General features: G+C 34.3%; 1 protein-coding gene across 4 annotated transcripts in view; it reads left to right on the plus strand.

The window, feature by feature from the left end:
• The window catches only part of PRIM2 (DNA primase subunit 2), a 321,229-nt gene that overhangs the window by 101,787 nt on the left and 194,779 nt on the right, over positions 1 to 24,663 (plus strand). For all 4 annotated transcript variants that reach the window (XM_081296592.1, XM_081296594.1, XM_081296593.1 and 1 more), the window contains 2 exons: positions 4,163 to 4,258; positions 6,429 to 6,566. In XM_081296592.1, the coding sequence (XP_081152718.1) occupies positions 4,163 to 4,258; positions 6,429 to 6,566 (234 nt within the window). The remainder of the gene's footprint in view (positions 1 to 4,162; positions 4,259 to 6,428; positions 6,567 to 24,663) is intronic.

Raw genomic sequence — 24,663 nt, forward strand, 5'->3', positions numbered from 1 at the left:
GAGATAGTATAAATTGATAGGATTAGATGAGCTAGTACAAGTAAAATGGTTAAAGATAGTAACTAGCAGGTAGTATGCATAGATTTCAACCTTCATTGGCCTTGAATCTGCAGATTGACACACCCAAACTCCTCCTAGGTGCTCTATTTCAAGTGAGAAACATTTTGAACCATCACACAGTGGTGAGACAGCTTATCAGCCAACCAGCTGTTCTGTTGCTATGGCATTGCTATCATTCTTTCCATGTACTGTTTGTGTAGTTTCTTACCTATTTTTTTTTTTTCTTTCTTTCTCATGACTCTGCTTTTGGGAAAAAAGCACAGAAAGAACAGGGATGAAGAGGTGGTTGGCTGAGTGGGCAGTGCATTCATCCAGAATTGTTTTTTTTTTTCTTTTTTCCTTTGAAGGAAGGTTTTTGCTTTTAGAAAATACTTTAAAAATCGGTTTGCCATTGGATTTTTATTCTCTGTACAAACACACAGAAAGAATTCCTTAGTTAAGTGACAAGAAACATAATCTTAGACTCAATAGGTTTGGACAATACAGAAATTATTAGGTAGATATGACAGTAATGTCAGTATCTTACTGGATTTAAGTTGGTAACCAGGGTCTTTAATTTTGAGCTAATAAAACGATTTTTAAAATATCAATTAGAAATTGAAATAATATATAACAACATCCAGATCATGAAATATCTAAGGGACAATTTAATATAATATGTATGTATATAAAGGAAAGTAATACTTATTTATAATCCCTTTTCTTAGGTAGTTGTATTTTATTGTGGACTTTTCCCTATGCATAAGCTCATACACATACATAGACATTTTCTGTCTCTTAAAGATTTTATTTAATTATTTTTGGTGAGTGCTGAACCCATCCAGGATCCAGGATCCATACATACTAGGAAAGCATTCTATGCTAGAGCTACATCCCCAGCATCCCAAAGATTTATTTTAATTTACCTTCATCTAATTACCTTTACCTAACAATATTTCATGAATATCAGTGATAGTAATTATAAATCTTCTTAATTTTAGACATAATTTTTTGGCTGCATAATATTCCATTATAACACAATTCATTTACTTTTATTTCATTTTTTAACCTTTTAAAAAATTATTAAGTATAATGAATGTCCATAAAATTACATAAAACAAAAACACTAGTCTGGTTTATGGCAGTCACTTTTTTACCTTTTCCCCTTTTTAGTTGACTATTTGAGTATTCATTCCTAAACAATACAGTTTTCCTAATTGAAACAAAGTTTTATATAAATGGAATAATTCAGTATGTTTTATTTTGTGTCTGTATTATTCTGTCTAATGTATTTTCAAGATTTATGTGTATTGTGTGAGGTTGTAGTTTATTTTCGTTATTATGCTTTATTCCACACTATGAATATACCATATTCATTCTGCTTTTGATGTATATTTGGGTCCCAACTTCTTGGCTCTTATGTATAATGTTGTTCCATGGTTATATGACTAATGCTTCTTCATGTCATATCTGATATGTATATTTTTCTAGGGCTTTTATCTGAGAACTGCAACATCCCCATTACTTGGAAACTTGTTAGAAATGGAAATTTCCAGGACCCACCCTAGACTTTATGGGTCAAAAACTCCAGGAAGATGCCCAGCAATTTTATGTTGTTATAAGCTTTCTGGATGATTCTCATGATTGTTGCAGTTTTAATTCTATTGTTCTAAAGCAGAGGCTAGCAAAATATGGCCCACTGTTTTTACATAGTCCACAGAGAATGGTGTTCATATTTTTAAGCAGTTGAAAGAAAAATTAAAAGACGAATAACATTTCTTGACTTAAATTATGTGAAACATAACTTTCAGAGTCCATCAATAAAGTTTTATTGTAACATCACTGCGTTCATTTGTTTGTGTATTGACTATGGCTATTTTCTTGCTGCAGTGGCAAGCTATTGCTTGTGACAGAGACTGTTACAGCTCACAAAACTTAAGACATTAACTATTTGGCCTTTTCTAGTAAGTTTGCTATCTCTGCTTCAGAACATATGCTTAGAATTAAAATTGCCAGGTTAAAGGGTATGTTTACCTCTAACTCCTGAGATAATGTCAAATTTCTAAAGTGGTTATACTAATTTACACCCTTATCAGAAGGAAGGGCCTGATAGTTCTTATTGCTTTATATTCTCAGCTGTATTATCTGAGTTAAGTCCAGCTGTCTTGGTGGGTTGGTAGTATGGTCTTTGTTGTGTTACTTTACCCTCAAAATTGAATATGAAAAATTTCAAACACAGAAAAGTTATAAAATTCTCTAAAAGTGAAAATCCACATTCTACCTTCTACGATTTACTTTTTATTTTAGTATTTGTTTTATAATATCTTTTCCATCGTGTTCTCAACCTCAGTCCATTTTAGGGTGAGTTGTAGAAACCAGTATACTTCCCATGAAATACTACAACATGCATTTCATTAATCAGAGTTCCACATTTAGCATTCTCTTTATTTAAGATAATATTTACATACTGTCAAGCGTACAAATCTTAAATATATCTATTTATGAGTTCTGACAAATGAATGAACGTGTACAACTCAAACTTACCAAGATACAGAACATGACCATTAATTACCCCACAAAGTATCCTACTGTTCCATTTGTAGAGTAGATTTAGTAAATATAAAAGTGGGCTTTAAATGGCATAGCTTTTGTGTTGGTCTGGCAATTCTGCATGAACAAAGAGAACTTTGATGCTTGTTTTACCTACCAAGTCTAAATTACCCAATCCATTTTTGATTCCATTGAGTTTCATTTTTGCTCCTGAAATTTTTATTTCTTTTGAGAAGTTTTTTCTTTCTCTTCGTCTTTTTTTAAAAAAACAAATCACTTTTTACAGTTTCATCTTCATACAGTTATCATTGGCTTTGTTTTTTATTTCTTCACACATAGTAGCATAGTTATTTACATAGTTATTTACAGCAAGTTATTTACAGCAAGTTCATTGAATCAGATACTTCTTATTGGACATTTAGTTTTTTTCCTTATTATTATAAATAACACAGTAAATGAAGAAACATTCCTGTTTACATACTTGTCCTGTTATTAAGATTAATCTGAAAAATCAAATCATTAGGGTCTTTTTAAAAGACTTTTTGATTTGTATTGCTAATATGCCATGCACAAAGATTGTTCCAATACTGACTGGGTTCGATGGCACACACCTGTAATCCCAGTGGCTTGGGAGGCTGAGGCAGAAGCATCGCAAATTCAAAGCCAGCCTCAGCAACTTAGCAAGGCCTTAAGCAACTCAGTGAGACCCTGTCTCTAGTAAAATATAAAAAAGGGCTTCGGATGTGGCTTTGTGGATAAATGCCCTTGGGTTCAATCCCCTGAACCCACCCCCAACAAAAAAAGTTAAAGATTGTTTCAATACTGTATATACTAAATCTTTCTAACTTTTGCAATTTTAATTGCTAAATTGTTTTTACACATATAATATAATGTTGGCTGTGTTTTACTGTTTTTGGGTTACTTATTGCTACTTACTGAGAGGAACTCAGATGTCAGATGATGTAACTTAATTCCCTCAATTTTTCATTTATGTTTCATCTTTATTTACAGATTTTTCTGGGTATTGAAGTTTGAGGTTTTTGTTTAGTCGGATTTATCCATCTTTTCTTTCTTGAAGCTATAAGAAGTCTCAGATAATAGATTTGTAGTTATTCCTAGAAAAAATAGTGTTTCAAGTTTGGATTATCTAATGTGACTAGAAAACTGAGAAATAGTTAAACCACTGTTAACCTCATATAGGCATTTTAACAAACTACCATAACACTTGAATTGAAATAATGCTCATTTTTAGTGTATATTAACCAGAGCTTTTATTATAATCCCTTTTCTCTTATTGTAATACTTTCTGTTTCTTTGCTGTTGTTCTTCTGATGATGTACATCTTCTGAAATTGGCAGAGAAAAAATTTAAAGATTACTGAATTTAGATTTCTTTCATGTTTTGCCTTCATTAGTGACAATGTTGATTTTATAATCATATTACAAATGATTTAAAATATTCGGATATTACATTTTTTATAAAAGTATAGGATTTTACTAGAATAGGAGAACATTTTGTCGCAACTGAAAAAGGCTTAATTTTTAAAAATGGTATAAAATATGTTTCCTTTTAGATAAGCGATGAAGAGAAGAGTCTTCGAGAAGAGGAAATTATTGCCTCTTCACCAAGTTTAAGTGGGGTTCAGTTGGAGACGGAGTCAGTTTATAAAGTATGTAAATATTTAAAATATGTTCTAGGATTTGTTAAATATGTTACTTTGAGCTTTATGCATGTTTAATTCGTACATTTTGTATAGCCCCTTGTCACCACCTCTACTCCCTTTCCTGCACAGATCTTGTCTTCACTGCACTAAGGCTGTGCCAACATTCACCACTAGGCTGTCATCTTACACAGATATCCTATTAATTGATGGAGCTCAGACACCCATGACAAGCCAATCTTTTAAAAGAATGAGCTCCTTGCATTGCTTGGGCTCCTATATCCACAGAGCTCCTCCCTCTGTAGGATACCCTCATCTCCCATTTGGCTCCAACACTGTTTAAATCGCTGCTTTGCATGGAAGCCCTCTTCACTAGTTTGGGCTTTGACACCATGCTTCCTTATGTGGTCTGTACTGCATTCTACTTGGACTGTGACACTGTAAGCCTACCTGGTCTCCTTCTGTTGAGAGCCACAGTCGAAGGGGCCCCAGCAAACTTCCAGCTGCCAGCAAACTTCCAGCTGCCTACTCAGATTTCTTCTTCCTGTGCTAGGTCCCCTTGACTTTTCCAACTTCTCAGCATAGATACCCACTGTGTTTGAACCTACCAAATAGCTTTTGGATTGAATAGATCTGAAGGGAAAGAAGAGAGAGCTGAAATTCAGTTTAAAATTTGATAACTCCAACTCCACAATTTCCTTTGAAAAGAATGTGCTGATTATCATTGAAAGTGCTAGTAGTTTAAAACCCTGCCACTGCATTAGCTCTCTATTCCAGCCTCTCCATTTCCATATGTTGGCATCATTTAGTCAGCCTTTCACACTGGGAGTATGGGGATCAATAGTCCTCCCACACCATATATTTCTCATTATTCTGCCTTCATATCATCTTATACTTTAGCTTGGACATTTTTATTTCCACTGTGACCACCTTAATAAGCTTGAATCATGGATTGTTATTGCTAAAGAACCTCTAAGTATCATTTAGCTCATCCCTTTCTCCTCTCTCCCAGTTTGACAGATCTGAATGCTGAATTTGAGAATCATTTATAAGATTAACAAATAAATCTCATCACTAGGAGACTAGACAAGATTCTAGACTTGGATTAGAATTTTTGTTTCCAAACTTTTGTGTCCTTTTCTTGCCTGTGTTATTGCACTAAACCTTTTTACCTGTTCCTCTCCTGTGTCCTGTTGAGTTGAACAACTTGTTTGATGTAATATCATACATGGTGCCACTATGTAGAGCTGTTTGGCTTTTTATGTATCTGTCTCTTGCTGTCCTCAATTATGTGATGAACTCCTTGAGGACAACAGTTGTAATAATAGCTTTTGATACATGTACCAATTTCTATCTGGTTAAAAAACATGTGACCTGTTTATAGCGTGAGGCATCATCAGATATACAGAATTGTAGGCATATAGATTTCACTCTTCTAGAACGTGGGTGAGTAACATGTTTGGGGATCAATTTTCAGCTAACTTTTTGTCTGATTATAAAAAGAAGAAAAATGATGTTGGACAGTGAGGATGATTTTCACAATTAGCTAATATAATATTTTGCTTATTTATTAAAATGTCAGTATAGTTCATAGGACCTAAAAAATGTAAGTCGAGTATTATTTTTAAGTAGTTATGACAAATATTTATTTTACTAACTAAACTGAATGCTTATTATATCCATTTCTTATTGTGAAGATTAGCTTTTCCAATGTATTTCTCCAGAGAAAAAATGGAAACATAGCTGAAGAAATTTTAAATTACTTTGCTTACAAGTAATTTTCAGTGCTGAATATGTTGTATATAATTTAGGATTTTTTTTGGGGGGGTGCAGAAGAAAATGTGGGATATATCATGTGAGGTGAATGTAACATGCTGAGAGACCTCAAGTGTGGAGTTTGAAATCCTGGGCATTATAATTTTTAATGATAGGTTATGAATAAAAGAAAGCATTCTAATTTACCTCTTATTGTTGATATTATTTTTTGAGGCATTTACTCTGAAATAATTTTATTTTTACATTGCTATTTCTTTTAATGCTAAGTGTTTGGTTTTAAGGGACATAAATTCATCTTTCTGTTCTGGTTTGTGTCTTTTGAGACTAATGAATTTCTTTGTTTAGACCTAATACTTGTAGTGACATGCACTGACTGTTTTTCCTTGTGTCACCCTGAATTCAGATCCCTTTTGCTGATGCTCTAGATTTGTTCCGAGGAAGGAAAGTCTACTTGGAAGATGGCTTTGCTTATGTGCCACTTAAGGACATCGTGGCAATCATCCTGAATGAATTTAGAGCCAAACTGTCCAAGGCTTTGGCAGTAAGTATTTCACTTCATTTCTGTATTTGATGTGCTCACATTTTAAATCATGACACCCTTGGTAGTTTTGTTTTGTGCTTCTTTATGGGATAAATTAATTCAATTTTCATAATGCTGTTTAGATTGCCTATGATGTTGTACTGTTCATTCCAGAACTCCCAGGTTTTTTCTTATTACTACTGACAGTTGGTTTTCTGATTTTTTCTTCTATGAATACTGGCGGTGAGCTGATTAATTTCATGAGTGGCCTCTGGATTTCTTCAAGGTCATGGCTTTTTACCTTGATGATGGACTTCATATATAGCTCTTGGTGGATATAACCCCTAGATTTCTGTTCCAAATTAGTATTTTGTATCAGTGGAGGCAATATAAAAGATAGTTTTTTTGTTTATTTATTTGTAGTGCTGGGGATTGAACCCAGTGCCTTATGCATTCTAGGCAAGTACTCTACCAGTGAGCTATACTTCCAGGACTAGAAGGAAATCTTTATGTAATGTATTTTAAAAATTCTGCTATGTGCTAGTGCTGTGAAAACAGCCTGGTATGGGATGCAATCAGAGGTATCTATATAGAACAAATGATAGGATTAGTGTGTTGAAAGTAGTTTGTTGAAAGCATGACGCTTGAGGTGACATCTTAAAATTGTACACGTTATGCATTGTTGTTATCTTTTAATGTAGGTCTAGTCTTTTTTTTTTGTTGTTGTTCTTTGTTGTTGGTACTTAATGTGGAAGAGGCCTTCAGAGTATAAAGATGAGTCTTTTAAGCTGATTACTATGTAAACATATACTACGTTCTCCTTTTGAGTTTAAAATTGTAGCATTTTCTGGTATAAATAACTTTTATTATTGAGTCTCTGGGGTTGCCTAAACATGTGTCATTCAGTTACATCAGCATTTGGGAAGACTGAAATATTAACTTTATTTTTATTAAATGAGATAATTTATGAAAATACCTTGTAGATTTTAAACTGGTGTGTATGGTGTGCTTCTGATGTTTGTGTGTTTGTGTTTGTGGTATTGGGAATTGAACCCAGGGTGTTATGTTTACCAACAATCTCTACTACTGAGTACACTCTCACCCTTAATTAGGCATTTATTAATATTCCTTCTTGATCCCTAATTCTATGTTACTTTTTAATCTTATTCTTAACCTTGTTCCTTATATATAATTTTTTCTCTTGTCTGAAATAGTAATTAGTACTATTTACAATCTATTTATAGATAAGAATAGTGTCTTTTACCATTGAGATCCTCTGTGGAGGACACGAATATTAGTCTATTATTCTTGGTTTTGCCTGTTTTCTTTTTGTTGACCTTTTGGATAGCACTTCTTTGGGTAAATCAGCCATATACTTTTCAAGACAGTAGCTAAATGTCATCTACTAAATGCCAATAGTGGCCCCTAGTCTCCATGACAATCATAGATATCACCATGCATCTCAGAAAGCTTCTGGAGTTACTTTTAGGCCAAGTATTGCGACTTCTCCCTCAATATTTGGTCCATGTATGTGACACAGTGTAGTTCTGGCCGATAATATGAGAAGTTGTTTGGGGCTTCTGAAAGAAAATCTTATTGCTAAAAAAATGGGCACATGTGATGAAATAGTCCTTTTTCCCCTTCTGGATAGTATTATAACTGAATGTGATACCTATAACAGCTGTAACCATCTTGAGATAAGGCAGATGACGATTGAGGACAGCCCAGTTTGCAAGACAGACTTGTAGAAAGGTGGAAAGAATTATGTACTGGTGCCGTCGAATAGCTGAATTAACCAGCAGTGGAACCACTAAGATTTCTTATTATAGGATAATGAAGTTTCAGTTTTTAAGGAACTAATTCAGGAACTCATATTTGAGTGGAATTGTGTTTCTGGCAGCAGAAAACCTCTTGACATTAGTTTAGTGTTCCCATTAAGTAGTATTACCCACCCTGCCCCCCTCCGTTGCAGGTATTAGAAAACCAGCCTGGGCTACCTTAACCAGTAAATGGAATCTGCTAGCTCATGAAGTTGAACAGTCCAGATTTAGTAGTGGAAGTTTCGTACATAGCTTGATTGGTGTTCTATTTCTTTCCAGTTGCCTTTTCTCCTATGCATTTGCTTTGTTCCTTAACGATTTTTTGGAATGATATCCAAATCAAGGATATCATTCCAAAAAATCGTCCCAGAATTTCTACCCTTAGTCTTAATATTTACTGAGCTTGTAATGGCTTAAGTCACATGCTGTATTAGCTTCCTAAGACTGCCATAGCAAAGTATTACACACTGGTGTCTTAGAACAATAGAAACTTATTGTCTCTTGGTTTTAGAAGGTAGAAGTTTAAAATTAAGATGTTAGCATGTCTGTGCTCCCTCTGGGTGTCTCTTCTAACTTCTGGTAATTTTTTGGCTTGTGACAACATAGATCCAGTCTTCACATGGCATTCTCCCTGTGGAGCACACACTTCTACTTATTATGAGCACACCAGTCATATTGGATTAGGGGCCCTCTTACTCTAGTGTGACCTTATTTTAATTAAGTGTATTTGCAATGACTGTTTCCAAATGAGGTCACATTCTGAAATACTAGGGGCTAGAGCTTTAATATGTAATTTTGGAGGACACAATTCAACTATCATATTTCTATCACTTAATCAGTTATTGTGGTCAAAGAGATTGCCTAGCCCAAGGTCATGGGTCTTCTCTATTAGTTGTTAGTTGGTGGATCATGGGAGCTGACAACATATTCCTGAAATCACAATATTTCCAACAGATGTGGAAGACTGATTGCTAGTAATGGGGAGTGGGGAGAATGATAATGAGGAGGCAGACAACTGCTGTATGCTATGTATTAGACACTTCATGTGTATTACATGTAATTTGTAGGGGCTGGGGCTGTAGCTCAGTGGTAGAGCGCTTGCCTAGCATGTGTGAGGCACTGGGTTCGATCCTCAGCACCACATAAAAATAAGTAAAATAAAGATATTGATTTCATCTACAACTAAAAATAAAAGTTAAAAAAAAAGTAATTTGTAATATCCATTTAAGCCAAGTTGTGTAATACCTAATTTAATCATAACTATGGAAATGAATCCAAAATTGTTTTACTTTGGGGGCTTCAAACACTTTCTGATTTTGTGTATTTCCATGTTTAAGTAAATTTTTAATAAATTTTATAAATTATTTTATAAATCATTTTATTTTATATATTTATTTTATGTATTTAACATATATTTAAATTATTTATTTTATATGTTTATTTTATAAATTTGTCCTTAAACTTTTTTTTTTGCATTTGCTATAAATTTTTCTTTCAGATAATTGAAGATGTTCCACATATATTTGCTATCCAGTTCATTCTTCTAATAATCCAGTGTAGAAAGAAGGATATGTGGCAGGTTTTCACAAAATTTTAGAATTTTTTTCTTTTGGGCAGAAGTCAGGGGATCTAAGTATACTAAGAGAAAAGACAAAATTTAGGGCACGGGCTAAGTGTTTAAGCACTTGCCTAACACATGCACAGCGCCCTGGGTTTAATCATTGGTATCATCAAAACAAAACAAAAAATACCAAAAGGCAAAATCAATGAGATCCTAAGTTTGTAATGCAATCATTTTTCGGCAAGTTACGCTTAAACTTGTTATTTGTGGATAAGAAATATAACCTATAAACTTTGAATTCCTTTCTTTTTCCCACCCCTTATTGTGTGTTATCATTCTCATATTAGAGAGAATATTTGGCCTTTGGTTCTGTGGGATTGTCTTATTTCACTTAGCATGATAGTCTCCAGATCCATCTATTTGCTGGCAAAGGACAAAAAGTTATTATTTTTATGGCTGAGTAATATTTCATTGTGTATGTATACCACATTTTCTGTATCCATTCATCTGTTGAAGGGCACCTAGGTTGGTTCCATAGCTTAGCTATTGTAAATTGAGCTTCTGTGTCCCTGTAGTATGCTGATTTTTAAGTTTTTTGGCTATAAACCTAGGCATTGGATGCCTGGGTCAAATGGTGGTTCCATTCCAAGTTTTCTTGGAATCTCTGCTTTCCAGAATGGTTGTACCAATTTTCAGTCCTACCAGCAATGTATGAGCCCAACATACTTCTTAAATTTAATTTTTAAAAATTTGAAATAATCATCAATTTACAGAAAAGTTTCAGGGAAAAACCAGTAACTTTTTCTCTAAACCATGTGAGATAAGTTCCTATTCTGATTCCTTGTCACCCCTGATACTTTTTAGTGTGATTCCTACAAATGGTACATTTCTCCCCATAATCCCAATTCAGCTGTAAAAATGATGAAATTCATATCAATATGTCAATATCATCTAATCCTCAGGCCCTATTCAAGTTATACCAATTGTCTCAATCATGTCTTTTATTTTAAAAGGATCCAACCTAAATAACATTTGTTGTTTTGTTGTCATGTCTCTAGTCTCCTCAGGTGGGAACAAATTCCTAGGTTCTTCTTGATTTTCATGGACTTTGTTGCATTTTTTTTTTTTTTTTTTTGTACCCGAATTGAACCTAGAGACATAACTGAGCCACATTTCCGCTCCTTTTAATTTTTTCTATTTTGAGACAGGGTCTTTGCTAGGTTGCTTAGGGCCTCATTAAGTTGCTGAGGCTGGCTTTGAATTTGTGATCCTCTTCCTCAACCCCCTGAGCCATTGGGATTACAGGTGTGGGCCACCGTGCCCAGTGACTTTGTTGCTTTTGAAGATTTAAAAAAAACTAATTATTTTGTAGAATATCTCTCAATTTTTGTTTGTCTGACGCTTCCATGTGTTTAGATCCAAGTTTTACATTTTAAGAGTATCACAGAAGAGAAGCTGAGTTCTTTTCATTGCATTCTGCCAGATGCCATGATTCTGATTTAATCTAGTTCTGATTGATTGGTTATTACTAATTCTGCTGCTCTGAATATTCTACTACATCTCTTGATAATCACGTTTCTACTGGCTATGTGCCTTGGAGTGAAACTATGGGTCATGGAGTACATGACTGTTTAGTTTTAGTGGATGCAGATTTACTTTAAATGAATTTGTCCTGATTAATGATGGGTTGTGCAGAGTTCTGACCTCAGTGTCCTGTCTTGATTGAGGGACAGAGACCTGCTGTCTTAGGCAGTGCTTGGCTTTCTCCTGTGTGTCAGGGCCAGGCCTCATTAAGAGGAAGTCCAGAGAACCCTTTGCCTTATCGTGCAGGAGAATGGATGGAATATATTGCTTGGGAACCTGTCCTGACAGCTGTGGAAGGGAACATAAAAGAGGAAAAGGAGTTCCTTTTAGAGCTGTTGATTCAGTAGAAATCTAAACCTGTTGCTATGGTCTCTATATTACTGTCCTTTCCAGTGAGGGAGGTTTTGACCTTGGAGTATGTAATTGAAAAATTTTAGCTTTATAAATGGAAATAGTCTTGTAGGATGAGAAAAGGTGCCCTAAAGTAGATTTAAAAGGTATTTTTAATTCATGGTAGAGGATGAAATAAATGGGTTTGGGGGAAGTTGTAAATTGATTGAAGAGTTTTACTCAGGTGATTTCTGAAAACTTGTTCTTAACCTGGATCATGTGATTTTTTTTAATAATATAACTAATCTGGCTTTTAAATTGCTTTAACTGGTAAAATTTTGACAGTACTTTCTCCTTTGATATGAACTCTTTCCTTACCCTATGGACCCATATAATTCAACTATGGCCCTGCTTCCTCTGGACACCCTCCAAGATTGTGCTAAGTGTGTTTCCTTTGCGCTCTGAATGCCACCAAACTATGATGAGATCATTCTCATTATGTGTTTTTCTCCTCAACTAAAATGCAAACTCTTAATTCAGTTTTTCTTTCTATTGTAACATCTGGCACATGGCGTTAGTGCTCAGTGAAATTCTATTGAACTGATGATAGACACTATGAGAATACAGTCCTCGTGGGTTCGTAGTTTATTGTTGATGTGTTATGTCATTTGATCCTCATTACAAGTTTCTGTGATAGACAGGTATTGTAATCTGCATTATACAGACAAGGATAATGTAGCTCAAAGAGGCTAAGTCTTTTGTCCCAGTTTCTGTTGGTTAGTAATTGCTGGAGCCATGACTGGATCGTAGATTTTTTGTTTATAATTTTTAGGGCTTCTTGATGACAACTGTGTTTGTGTAAGTCATATAATTAGAGGATTTAGATACTCAAACTCTGAGAAAATATTGAAAGGTGCAGTTTCAAAGCAGGCAAAAAGGTTGAATTTGGATTTATGACACACTAGATTGGTAACCAGGTAGGGAAACAGTGAGAGAAAAATGTATTTCTTTGCTTCACCTAACAATTTTAGAAGATGTAGCCAGTTTTTTCATTTAGTGATTTAGTTTTTAAATGACTTTTTGTTTTGTTCAACTGTATGTCATGTACTAGGGATATAGTACTTAAGATAGATGCTGTTTCGTCTATTGTAAAGCTTATTTTCTAGTTGAAAGTAGACAATTATCAAAGAAATAAATAATAACAATATTATATAGGACATGAAAGAGTCAGCTGAATAGATACAGAGAAAAGTACATTTGAGGCAGGGAAAAATCATTGATGGAAAAGTTCCAAGAGGGACCCTTGCCTTTTTTTTTTTTTTTTTGAAAGAAGAAAGAAGGCCAGTTTGCTGCAACATGGTGCCCTAGAGGGGAGGGATACAAAGTCAGACTACAGTGGCTGGATATAGGACTTTGTAGGACTTTCAATAAACCAGGGTAAAGAGTTCGGTTTTTTTTAGCTTAATGTAGTAGAAAGTTATTAGATGCTTTTGAGTAAGGGAGTAATAGGATCTGATTTCTATTTTAAAATAGATTACTGTGCTGGTGCTTGAAAACCACTTTGGAGGTTAAAGAAAGAATGGAAGCAGAAAGACTGGGTTGGAAGTAATCTGGATGGTGGCTTGGAATGAACAACTGCTAATAACCACTGAGAAGTCAATGGATTGTAGTTATGTTTATGAAGTGTTGTTGACGTGGTGGATTGGTGTGAGACAAAAAAGAAGAATCAGAATAATGGTGGTGATGATGGCTTTAAACTCTATAACAACTTAATATTTGCCAAGTGCTGTTCTAAATGATTTACATGAATTAAGATGTTTAATGTGTATAGTAGCCCCTCTGGTGGGTGCTACTCTTTTCTCTTTGAGGTTTATCATCTCCTTGCACAGGTGTGATGAATAGAGGCAGAATTTATGCAGCTGGGTCTCAGAGTCTGTTCCTTATTACTGTGTTATAGGGACTAAACTTTTGGCTTGAATAATTGATTACAGGGTGATACCAATATGTGGAAGGTGCTCTCAATTTATTTTTTTTTTTGTGAGGAAAATGCATAAAATCAAGATATCTATTCTAACCATGTTTATCTGGAGGTGTTATTAGTTTTCCAAATGGAAAAGGCAAGAAAGAAGCTGAATTTTGGAGCCTAGATTCCTGGGAAAGAGAATGTGAAGCTATGAGATTGTGTGAAACCACATAGGAAGAGCATGATATTATCTTTTGGATCTTAAATGTTCTCTAAAAGCTCATGTGTTCTACTATGCAGTAGAATACCGAAACTTATTCTTCCTATCTTAAGTTTAATTTTATACCCATTGACTAATTTCTTCTTATCCCTTCTTTCTCCTCCCCAGTTTTTGGCACTATGGGGGAGTGATGGAGCACTATGGGGGAGTGATGGAATCTTAGGAGGTAGATTCTAATTTGAGAAAATAGGTCATTGGATGCATGCTCTTGAAGAGTGATTGGGACCCTGGTCCTTTCCTCTCTCTATATTCTTCTTAGCTGCCATGAGGTGATTAACTTTGTTCTACATATGTTCCCCACCTTGATGTTCTGCCTTGGTACAGGCCCAAAATGATGGGCCAAGTGACCATGGACTGAAATCTCTGAAACATTTCCTCTTCTTAAGTTGTTTTCTCAGGCATCTTGTCACAGTAATGAAAATCTGACACACACGGTATGTCAGTGGAGAAGAGAGGTGGGTCTACAACTGAGCTTGAGTTTTTACATGCCTTCATACTAATGTCACTAAGGTTTGTCTGTTTTTAGAAAATAGTACAGATCCTTAAATTGTAGCTGATTTTTTTTTAAGGGAAACTTTCTCTTTTCCTCACATAGCATTACAAATTTCACTTTCTGTTTATGAGACCCTTCATTAGAGTGTAGAGGTAACATGTTAAAAACTAGACTTTTGCCAAGTATGGTGGCACATACTTACTGTTTCAGTTACATAGGAGCCTGAAGTAGGAGGTCATTTGAGCCAAGGAGTTCAAGGACAGCCTTGGCAATATAGTGAGACTCCCATCTCAAAACAACAACAAAAACAACAAACCACAGACTTTAAGCAAATATATTTATACTTGTAAAAATTTGTTTTTAACTTATATGTAATTTTATATATTTATCAGGCACAGGATGATGTTTTAATTCACCTAATACATCCCAGGCTTTTTCCCTTTTTAAATTTAAATTGGATTATTTTGGGAATTTTCTTGCTATCGAGTTTGAGTTTCTTGTATGTTCTAGATTTTAACTCTTATCAGATATATGGTTTGTAAATATATATATATATTTTCATTCTGTAGGTTGTCTGTTGATTGTTTTCTTCATTGTGCAAAAACTTTAAATGAATTAGTTAATTTGTTTTGCAGGGCTGGGTGTTGAATCCAGGGCCTTGTGAATACCAGGCAGGAGCTCTACCACTGAGTTATGTCTCCAGCCCCTGTTGTGCAAAGGGTTTGATGTAATCCTGTTTGTCTATTTTTAGTTTTGTTGCCTGTGCTTTTGAGATATTATCCACAAAATTTTTGTCCAGGCCATTTCCATTGGAGCATATCTCTTATGTTTTCTTCTAGTAGCTTCATAGTTTCAAGTCTTACATTTAAGCCTTTAATCCGTTTTTAGTTGACTTATATATATGGCGAGGTAGAGGGATCATGTAGATATAGAAAGAACCATATTGAGAAATTCCGAGGGAATGAATTGACAGGCAATTAAGTGATTCTTGGAGTTGCAGTAAAAGCAAGGATTTTCTATTTTTTTGAGAAGGATTTCCTTTCTCACATTTTATTTTATTTTTTTTATTTTTATTTTTTTTTTTTTAGTGAGAGAGGAGAGAGAGAGAGAGAGAGAGAGAGAGAATTTTCAATATTTATTTTTTAGTTCTCGGCGGACACAACATCTTTGTTGGTATGTGGTGCTGAGGATCAAACCCGGGTCGCACGCATGCCAGGCAAGCGTGCTACCGCTTGAGCCACATCCCCAGCCCTCCTTTCTCACATTTTAAAAGTTCTAGTTGATTCTGTGATTTACCAAGTATTTGTTGCTTTGGAAAAATATGCTCTGTAGGTACTTGATCAAGTAATTTTTATTTCTAAAGAGATTTGAATCCTCTTAAGTCTTTTATACTCTTATTAAAAGCAGTGTTCAGTTTAGTTCCTTAAACTGTGAGTGAATATAATAGTCTTTTTTTTCTTTTTTCTTTTTTGGTGCCTGAGATTGAACTCAGAGTCTTGTGCATGCTGAGCACAAGCTACACCCCTGACCTAGACTGCATGCATGACGTCCCCTGCCCTTAGCAGTTTATTATTAATTCTCCTGAATGCTTGCTTACTTTTGATTAATATAGGAGTTTCTGTATCTTATTTTTGTCTACCTAGTTGACTCCTTGTCTAACTACATGAGTTTTTGTTGCTTAGTGTATTTTTTTCTAAAATTACTTCCTGATTATTTCATGTCACTTTAAAATGGATTGCTATGAACCAGTGTTGCAGCTGATTAATAATCAATAGGCAAGTAGTAGGTAACACCTTTACTTCCTCCATTAATGTCAGGCACCATTTCTTCTCATGTTAATGATCTGTAAGGAAATGCAATTAAAAGCTATGAAATCAATAGAAGAGAATTCATTCATTTTAGAAGAAAAAAAGTGAACATCTTTGCTTTGGATGTTGACTGACTATGCTAAGCTGAACTTGGTCATTGTTCTGTTTGTGAGATATTGGTTTTAAAGCTCTATATAAGGACCACTAAACAATTGGCTGTCCATTCAACAAATTTCGTAGCAGATATCAGGTTTATTGCATAGTGGCCAGGTAATTTTGGGAAATGGAACAAGAGGTTGGTCCTCAAGAACTCTCTCTTCTAAAGGGAGCTAAGATGTACATAAAGAACTCAGTGAATATGTAGAAAGAGAGGAGTGGCCGGAAAGTAGTTATCACTTAATCCCAGCAAATTTTGAGACAAGATAGAACTGATGCTGGCTTCAAATGATTTGGCTATAGGAAATGAACAGCTTGCAGAGAGTAGTAGGAGTAAAAAGTTAGTTGCTGGAAAGCATGGGCTTTGTTTTGGAAATGATTAGTGGTGTGTCTGTGAAGAATGGTAGGAAATCAAGTTGTAACAGTAGTTATACCAAGCCAATGAGTTTTAGTTTTAGTGTGTTTCCTTCATTGAAAAAAATCAATGATTTATATGAAGGTGCTTTGAAAATTCCAAAGTGCTGTATATATTAGGTGTTCATTTGAAGGGGCTGCTTCATGAGAAGAATAATATTTTAAGAGGTTCTGATTTTTCCTTTTATTTCTCTCTATGGTGCTTTGCACAGTTATGTATTTTGTAATTATGGAAATTACTTGACAAGAATTTTAATGATTGCCTCATTTCAAGTTCTGTCTGCTTTCTGGCTGCCAGCAAATATTAATATATAGGCATAGAAGTTTTAGAGCAGGAAAGGATTTTAGAGTTGTATGGTAATCATTTGTGTACAGTCTTACCCTTTTCCTTGACAAGTAGAACGCAAACTTTAGGTTTGTAGATATTGTCTTAGTTCAGGCTCCTATAACAAGTGACTTGACCATAAACTGGAAGATACAACCACAAATACTTATTTCTTTGTTCTGGAGGCTGGAAGACTCAAGACCCAGGTACTGGCAGATCTAGAATCTGGTAAGGGCTTACCTGTTTTGCGGGTGGCTGTCTTCTCTTTGTGTCCTCACATGGCAGAGAGCAGAGAGAAAGGGTGAAAATTCTCTTTATGTCTTTTTGAAAAGGACACAAATGTCTGGTGTGGTGGTGCACACTTGTTATCCCAATGACTTGGGTGGCTGAAGTAGGAAGATTGAAAGTTGGAGGCTAGCCTCAGCAATTTAGAGAGACCCTGTCTCAAAAATAGAAAAGACTGGGGATGTAGCTCAGTGGTAAAGCACCTGACTTCAATCTCTAGTACCCAAACTAACTAACTAAATAAATAAAATAAAATTTCACTAAGTCCATTCATGAGGTCCCCACTTTTTTTTTTAATGGCCTAATTATCTTCCAAGGGCTAATGGATATGCTCGCTTGTCCTGTCATGTATTGTAATGATTAGTACCCTGCTTTCTGTTATAAGAGGCTCTGTATAAAACTTGCCAATCCAGCTAATTAGTGAAGGACTCAGGTCCTCCAGTATGTCTCCTGTAACTCCTTGAGTTCTGTGCCCTTTATGCTATGGTTTTGTTATAGTTGGTTGCTTCTCCCTAGGTCCAATCCAATACCTCTCCGCTGTACTGCTTTCTGATATTTGCCTTCAGGCAGCTATTTCTGTTGCATATTTTAAATTGAAGCAGTTACAGGGTACAGTTGTGCCATATTCCACTGAATTATCTCTGATACCTAGTATATACTCCCTGGTGAAGAGTAAGTAGGTGCTCAGGATTTGAGGAATTATTGTGTAAGAACTGCACGTTGGCATTCGTCTGATTTGTTGAGAAAACAGGTTACACATCAGTGTACTGTTTATAAAAGGAAAGAGCATAGGACCCAATAATATATGCCAAGTGCTGTATATGCAGAATATTTCTGAAATCTCAATTGCAGAAGTTTATGACCTCAGAATACTTCTGAAGAACTACTTAGGTTGGCCTTAGTAGTTACAATGGTTACTCTTTTGACAGTTTTTCTCTGGAGTATGTATGGCTTGAATGTTTTATTTTGCTTTGAAACAACATTGTAGCATAAACCAGGTTTAAACTCCTGCTACATTGAGAATAACAGCTTTATTCTTCAAGGTTGAACTCTCCAGAGTAATCCTTCAGTAACTACTTTTGTGTTCACCTTTGTGATCCCCCCTTAACAAAAAAGATAAGACCCCCCTTCTTCGTAAAGACTGTTGTTTTCCAGATCATTTATCATATTTAAGAATTGTAATTTCCCATTTTAAAACCTCAGCCTACATAGACTAGAAAATACTTAACAGTTTTACATATTATTTATGCTCTTTTTTTTTTTTTTAAACCTTCATTGACTCCGGAATACACTGAGACACAGATTTTATCCCTATTGCCTATTTGTAATGAGAAAATAGCAGATTCCGTTGCTAGGAAACAGCTGAATACTGAAATAGTTTTGTGAGGGGGTACTTGTAAATTCAGTTCTTTGACAGTTCTACTCACATAGAGCAAAAATTTATTCGGTTACTACAAAGAAAGATGTATCACCTGTTAGTTTTCCAATTTAAAAATTTTGCACAGGGGGAGCTAGGAATGTGAAAAATGTTGCAGGATTGATTAAGTGTTGAGAGTATATTTTTAACAGTGACTGGACATTGAAAAGTAATGATTATGTACAAATATGTCTTTGAGTTTCAGTTTTGTTCAAGTTTTCTGATTCATCATTAATGAGAAAAAGTGAGAGAAAACTAGAGAAATGCACACATATGTACATAGGAGACATGGGAACTTCAAAGTAAAATTCTGTATTGATTAAACTGGTTTTATCTCATAGAAATAGGATTGGTCCTATTTTACCCCATGTTTGCAGTTTTGTCTATGGTGTTTAATAATTACAATCCAGAGAGAGAATACATATTAAAGTATTTGGTTATTCTCAGTTTGGCTTTCCTTTTTAATTTATAGACATTTGATTTTTGTCATAATTATATGGTGTTTAGAAAAAATAATTTTATTCAAGTTCAATTTGGTAACTTTTCTGGAGTATTTACTATGTGTCAGGTGAAAAAATTGGGAACACATATTTGATTAAGCTTTAGGGTGCTCACAAGGTGAGAGAAGATATAGCCATGGAGGAGAGATGTCAATGGTTGTCATATGTTGTGGGCAATAAAAAGAGAGGTGTGTACCAGGTAGAGAGGAAGTACAAAATAGACAGTGGTGAACTTGATCTGAGAGTTGCACAGAGAGCCTCCAAGAGTCAGCTTTGACCTGGGTTTTGCAAGGCTCTTTGTTAGATCTAAGCAATCTCTTGACCTTGACTTTTTGTGGAGTTACGGAGTAGGGACCAAGACCACTTGTTATTTTTCTTTATTTTTAAATTCTCTCCTTGTTTATATTGTTGGCTAGTAATACGCCTTGGCATTTATCTTTCTACCCGCTCCATTTAGTCAGGTGAATGCAGTTCATGTACCAGTTTCTAATTTGGTGCCTTCAAATTTTACTGCTTGTCTATTTAATTGCATGTATACATTTAGGAATTTTTCAGCGAGTGCAGAATCTATCTTCTGATTTATATGCATTGAGAAAGTCTCAGAAATAAAAATCCTATTAAGGCTTTATGTCTTTATCCAAGTGACAGAAATTTGTGAACTTATGTAGGCAGCCTTATATGTTAAAGTTGAACTGATGTAGAAAAAAAGTATCTGAAATGTTCTCGAGAGTAATGTGTGATTTTAAACTAAAAATAAAAACAAACAATGAAAATTGTCTAAGATCAGTTGATACTGGAAATAATGAAGTAATAATAGAACTGAGAATAATCCAATGTGGAGGCTTGATTTTGCTTAATATTTATAGAGGCACTATGTAGAAGTAAATGATTTATGAAATTTTTTGTTTTGTATAAATCTTTTTATTTTTTATAGTTTTATTTTTATGATTGTTTTAAAATGTGTTATGACTTTCATGTGTTCATTTTAAGATAGAAACCTATAGCATATAAGATTTTAGAAATATTATGGAAAATACTTAAACTCTGGTTTAAAAAATTATGATTGTATTTTATAAACTATGTTTTCTTCATATACAAGATTATATTTGTTGAATTGCAAAACAGCCAGGTGAACAATGTCAATGAGCTTACCAAATTGAAGTGTGAATGGGGTAATGATCTAGAAAATAGAGAGTTGTACCTGGAAGAAGATATACAAGACAGATTACTTGCTCATCAATTTGAAACAGAATAGTAGGCAAGATTGGTAACTGGAATATTATCTTCTATAACTGTTCCATCAAAAAATCCACAGTTATCACATTGACTATTAAGGGATAAAATAATAGAAAACAATAATATTCAATCTTTGAGGAAAAAACAAACTAATATAGCTTTGGATTTTGACAGGGCAGCTATAATCCTTAAGAAGTTTTCATTAATCCTTTAGACTACTTTTGAGATTCATTTAAAGTAATAAGAAGGAAATCATGTCTATTTTTTGAAGATGACTAAAAAAAACTACATAATCAAAGTCAGAAACTATATCTTCTCCTTGATGACTCCAGTGTTTTCTTTGTTATTCCTAAATACTTTGGCTAAGGAATTTATTTATCATTCAGCAAATGTTTGTCAGTTGCATACTGTGGCTTAGTTCTGAAGCATACACACACATAAACACACACACACACACACACACAGGTGAGGGGATATGAATTTGAAAAGGCATTTTTCTTCTTTAGTTTTATGTGGTGTTGAATTATTCTTTTGAGGTCTGGAGACTCTGAACTTTACTGATTTTAACTGAAGAATTGGCTTACTGGTTGGTGGCAGAAGAAATTGCTAGTATTTTTAATAAGCACATATTATATGTCAGATGCTACTGAGTTTATTATATGGATGGCCAATTTAATTCTGTGAGCAACATTATGAAATGATTGTTTGCATGACTTTTATAGATAAGTAAACTGTGCAAGGATAAATAACCTGTCCAAGGTCACAGTTTAGTTGCGGAGCTAGGATTCTAGGCCATTGCACCCGAACCCATGGTTTCTCTGCTCACGATCCTTAATGATGTCTTCTTTTATGTGGGAAGTTGGCATCCAGTAAGATTCCTTGTTTTGTTTTGTTTTTTGGTGATCAATGTTGGGGAGCATAAATGCATCAACCAGTATCTTTGAAATTTTACCAGTTAGACATATCTTAAAACAAATAGTTTAAGGGTGGCTTAAAAAAGTTGGAGTCATTATTCTTCTTGAACTTGAGATAGGTGTTTGTTCACAGTACTGCTCAACAATGTCGGGATGTGTCTCTTAAATCCTTTAAATCCTTTATACTTTTCTCATGATTGTTTCCTCTCAGTGAAGGACACATGACTGCTTAACTTCAGTTATCATACCCACATTAGAAAAATCAGCTATCTCTTCTGTTTGGCTATCCTACTATATTTTGTTTTGGGACTCTGTATTGCATTAATTTGTTTATGTATCTGTTTCATCTCACACTTACTTCATGTCCTTAGTGCTTCCTAATATAGTATTTGCTTGGAGAGTGTTTCTTGACTTGAACATTCACTTCCCAGGTTTTCTCAATTATTTCTTGAGTTTTCCTGAAAGATATATTAACATTATATAATGTAATAAACAGTAAACATTAATGTATCAATTGTATCTATACGTATATTATTATTTGTATAATAACATATATTAGTAAGCATCTCATTAATTTCCTTGAAAGATTTATTAATATTATGCAATATAACAATAAACTACATATTAATATATCAATAAATATATCATTACTTATAATATATATTAATAAGTATCTCATTAATATTTCCTGAAACAATTGTCAATATTATATGGCTGGCCCTGGAAGAGTGATGAGTTTTAAGAGTTTTAAGTTTATCACAGTGAAGTGCATGATTTAGTTAAGGTTTTTAAAAAAGAGTGACATTGCAGATAAATTGTATAATAAATACTATGAGAAGATAAATTGAAGTTGACAAGTCAGAAGATTTTGTTGTACTTTAAGTCATATAGGGAGAAGATAAGTCTTACAATCCCTTAAATATTTAAAATTATTTGAAGATGTAATTGACTTTTGAAAACATTGTATTTTCATAAGTGGGGAAATCATACATGCCTTTGATTTTAATGGGAGGTGAATGTCTGATAAGGAGAATTTCTGAGTAACGATTTGCATCCATGAAAACCCATGTGGTTTTTTTTTCTTCTGTTTTTGTTGATGAAACACAGTTCTAATTTTTTATTACTTGATCTTAACTTTTATTAACTTTATTGTGTTTTTTGTGATTCACACTTTTTATGGTACTCAGATTGTAATTCCTGCATGTATCATTGCTAAAAGTATATAATTCACAAGCAATTTTAAGAAACTTTGCATGCTGATGGTTATTGGACTAGATAACAATTTGACATTAGTTTGCCTTTGCTAAATTCTCAACTTGTGAGAATACCATATATTTTAGTCAGCTTTGTGTTGCTATGACCAAAAGACCTGAATAGAACAAGTAAGAGGAGGAAAAGTTTATTTTGGCTCACAGTTTCAAAGGCTCAGGTTCAGTCTACCATGGGCCAACTCCATTGCTCTGGGCCCAAGGTGAGGCAGAACATCATGGTGAAAGAGCATGGCAGAGGAAGGCAGCACAGGACATGGCAACCAAAAAGCAGGGACAAAATATAAACTCCAAAATATGCCCCAGTGACCTACTTCCCCCAGCCACAACCCACCTCCTTACTGTTACTAAGCAGTTAATCCAAAACAGTGGATCAGTCCATTGATTAGGTCACATTTTTCATATTCTAATCATTTTACTTCTGAATATTCTTGCATTGTCTCACAAATGAGCTTTTGGAGAATACCTCATACTAAGCTATGTATAACATAAATAACACCATAAGGTTTTTTTTTAGGTGCTGGGGATGGAATCCAGAGCCTTTAGTATGTTAAGCAAGTGCTCTTCCACTGAACTACATTCCCCAGCCTAAACCCATAATTTTTTAAGAAAGAAAAATCAATGTTAAATAGAATATTGTAAGTATCTTTTAAAAAATATGATTATGGGAGTTTCAGAATTTTATATTAGGGTCATAAATTACTTAGCTACATACTTCATTTATTCTTGATTATGTGACTAGACTATTTCAACATATGTCTGACTTCATAATTCAGTGTGTTTTGGACACAGATTCATATTTAAGTGAGAAATATGTGCATACACACACTCCTCTGCCCCCACCCTCCCCAGTTTTGTTTTTTAACTCTCTTACCCTGGTGACTCTGTTGGTTCCTCATGGTACTATAGTTACAAAAGCATAAGATGCATTTAGGCAATAATAGGTAACTTAAAGTAGCTTAGAGGTAATGGACAGGCTTTGTCTTCAGTTTAGATAATGCCTGTGTTTGTGTAAATATGTAACTTTCTCTAAAATAATCCAAATGTTGATTATAATTTACTTTGTTGTAGAGAACATTTTAAAAGTTATGAGAAATTTAGATGCCAGTGTTCAAATTGTCTCTCCTGTTGATTTTTACTGTAAGCTTTGTTAATCGAAAACTGTTCCTCCCTTTATATGTATTGCAGGCGACTCTGTTTCTTTCCTTTGGAAATTATTAAAGCTCTTATTCCCAGTTGTCTGTGACTGTGTGTATATGTGTGTGAACAATGGAACAAGGAACAATGTCAGTTATCTTCTTTCGCATTATTAGCCTGTTTGCTTTGACTGTGCTTAGTGTTTCTCTTTAAGGCCATGCTTGGTATCTGAGACATTGAAACTGACATTTTGTTAAGAAATGCCTCACAGTGGGGCCTCCTTTTCAAAAGCAGCCAGCTGCAATTCACTTAAGAATCCCTCATTTCTGGTTTCACAATCTGGTTCCTTAAGGACCAGATATACTCTTCCCATGACTAGCAAACAGAATCCATCAAACAGAATAGAAGCTATTTGAAATAAGAGTAGGTACTTTTTAACTTGTTATAGATTTGCACAATTTCCTTGGTGAATAAGTATAGTGAAGATTAAAATTGAACATGACTACATTATTCTTTAGATGAATAACATATTTAGGTTATTTAAAAAAATGTTCATGTGCTATATTTTTCCTTTTTAATAATTGTTCCTCCTGTTTTCTTTTTATAATATGAGCACTGAATATGCTT

This window comes from Spermophilus citellus (assembly GCF_964194105.1).
Source record: "Spermophilus citellus genome assembly, chromosome: 5".
Lineage (NCBI taxonomy): Eukaryota > Metazoa > Chordata > Mammalia > Rodentia > Sciuridae > Spermophilus > Spermophilus citellus.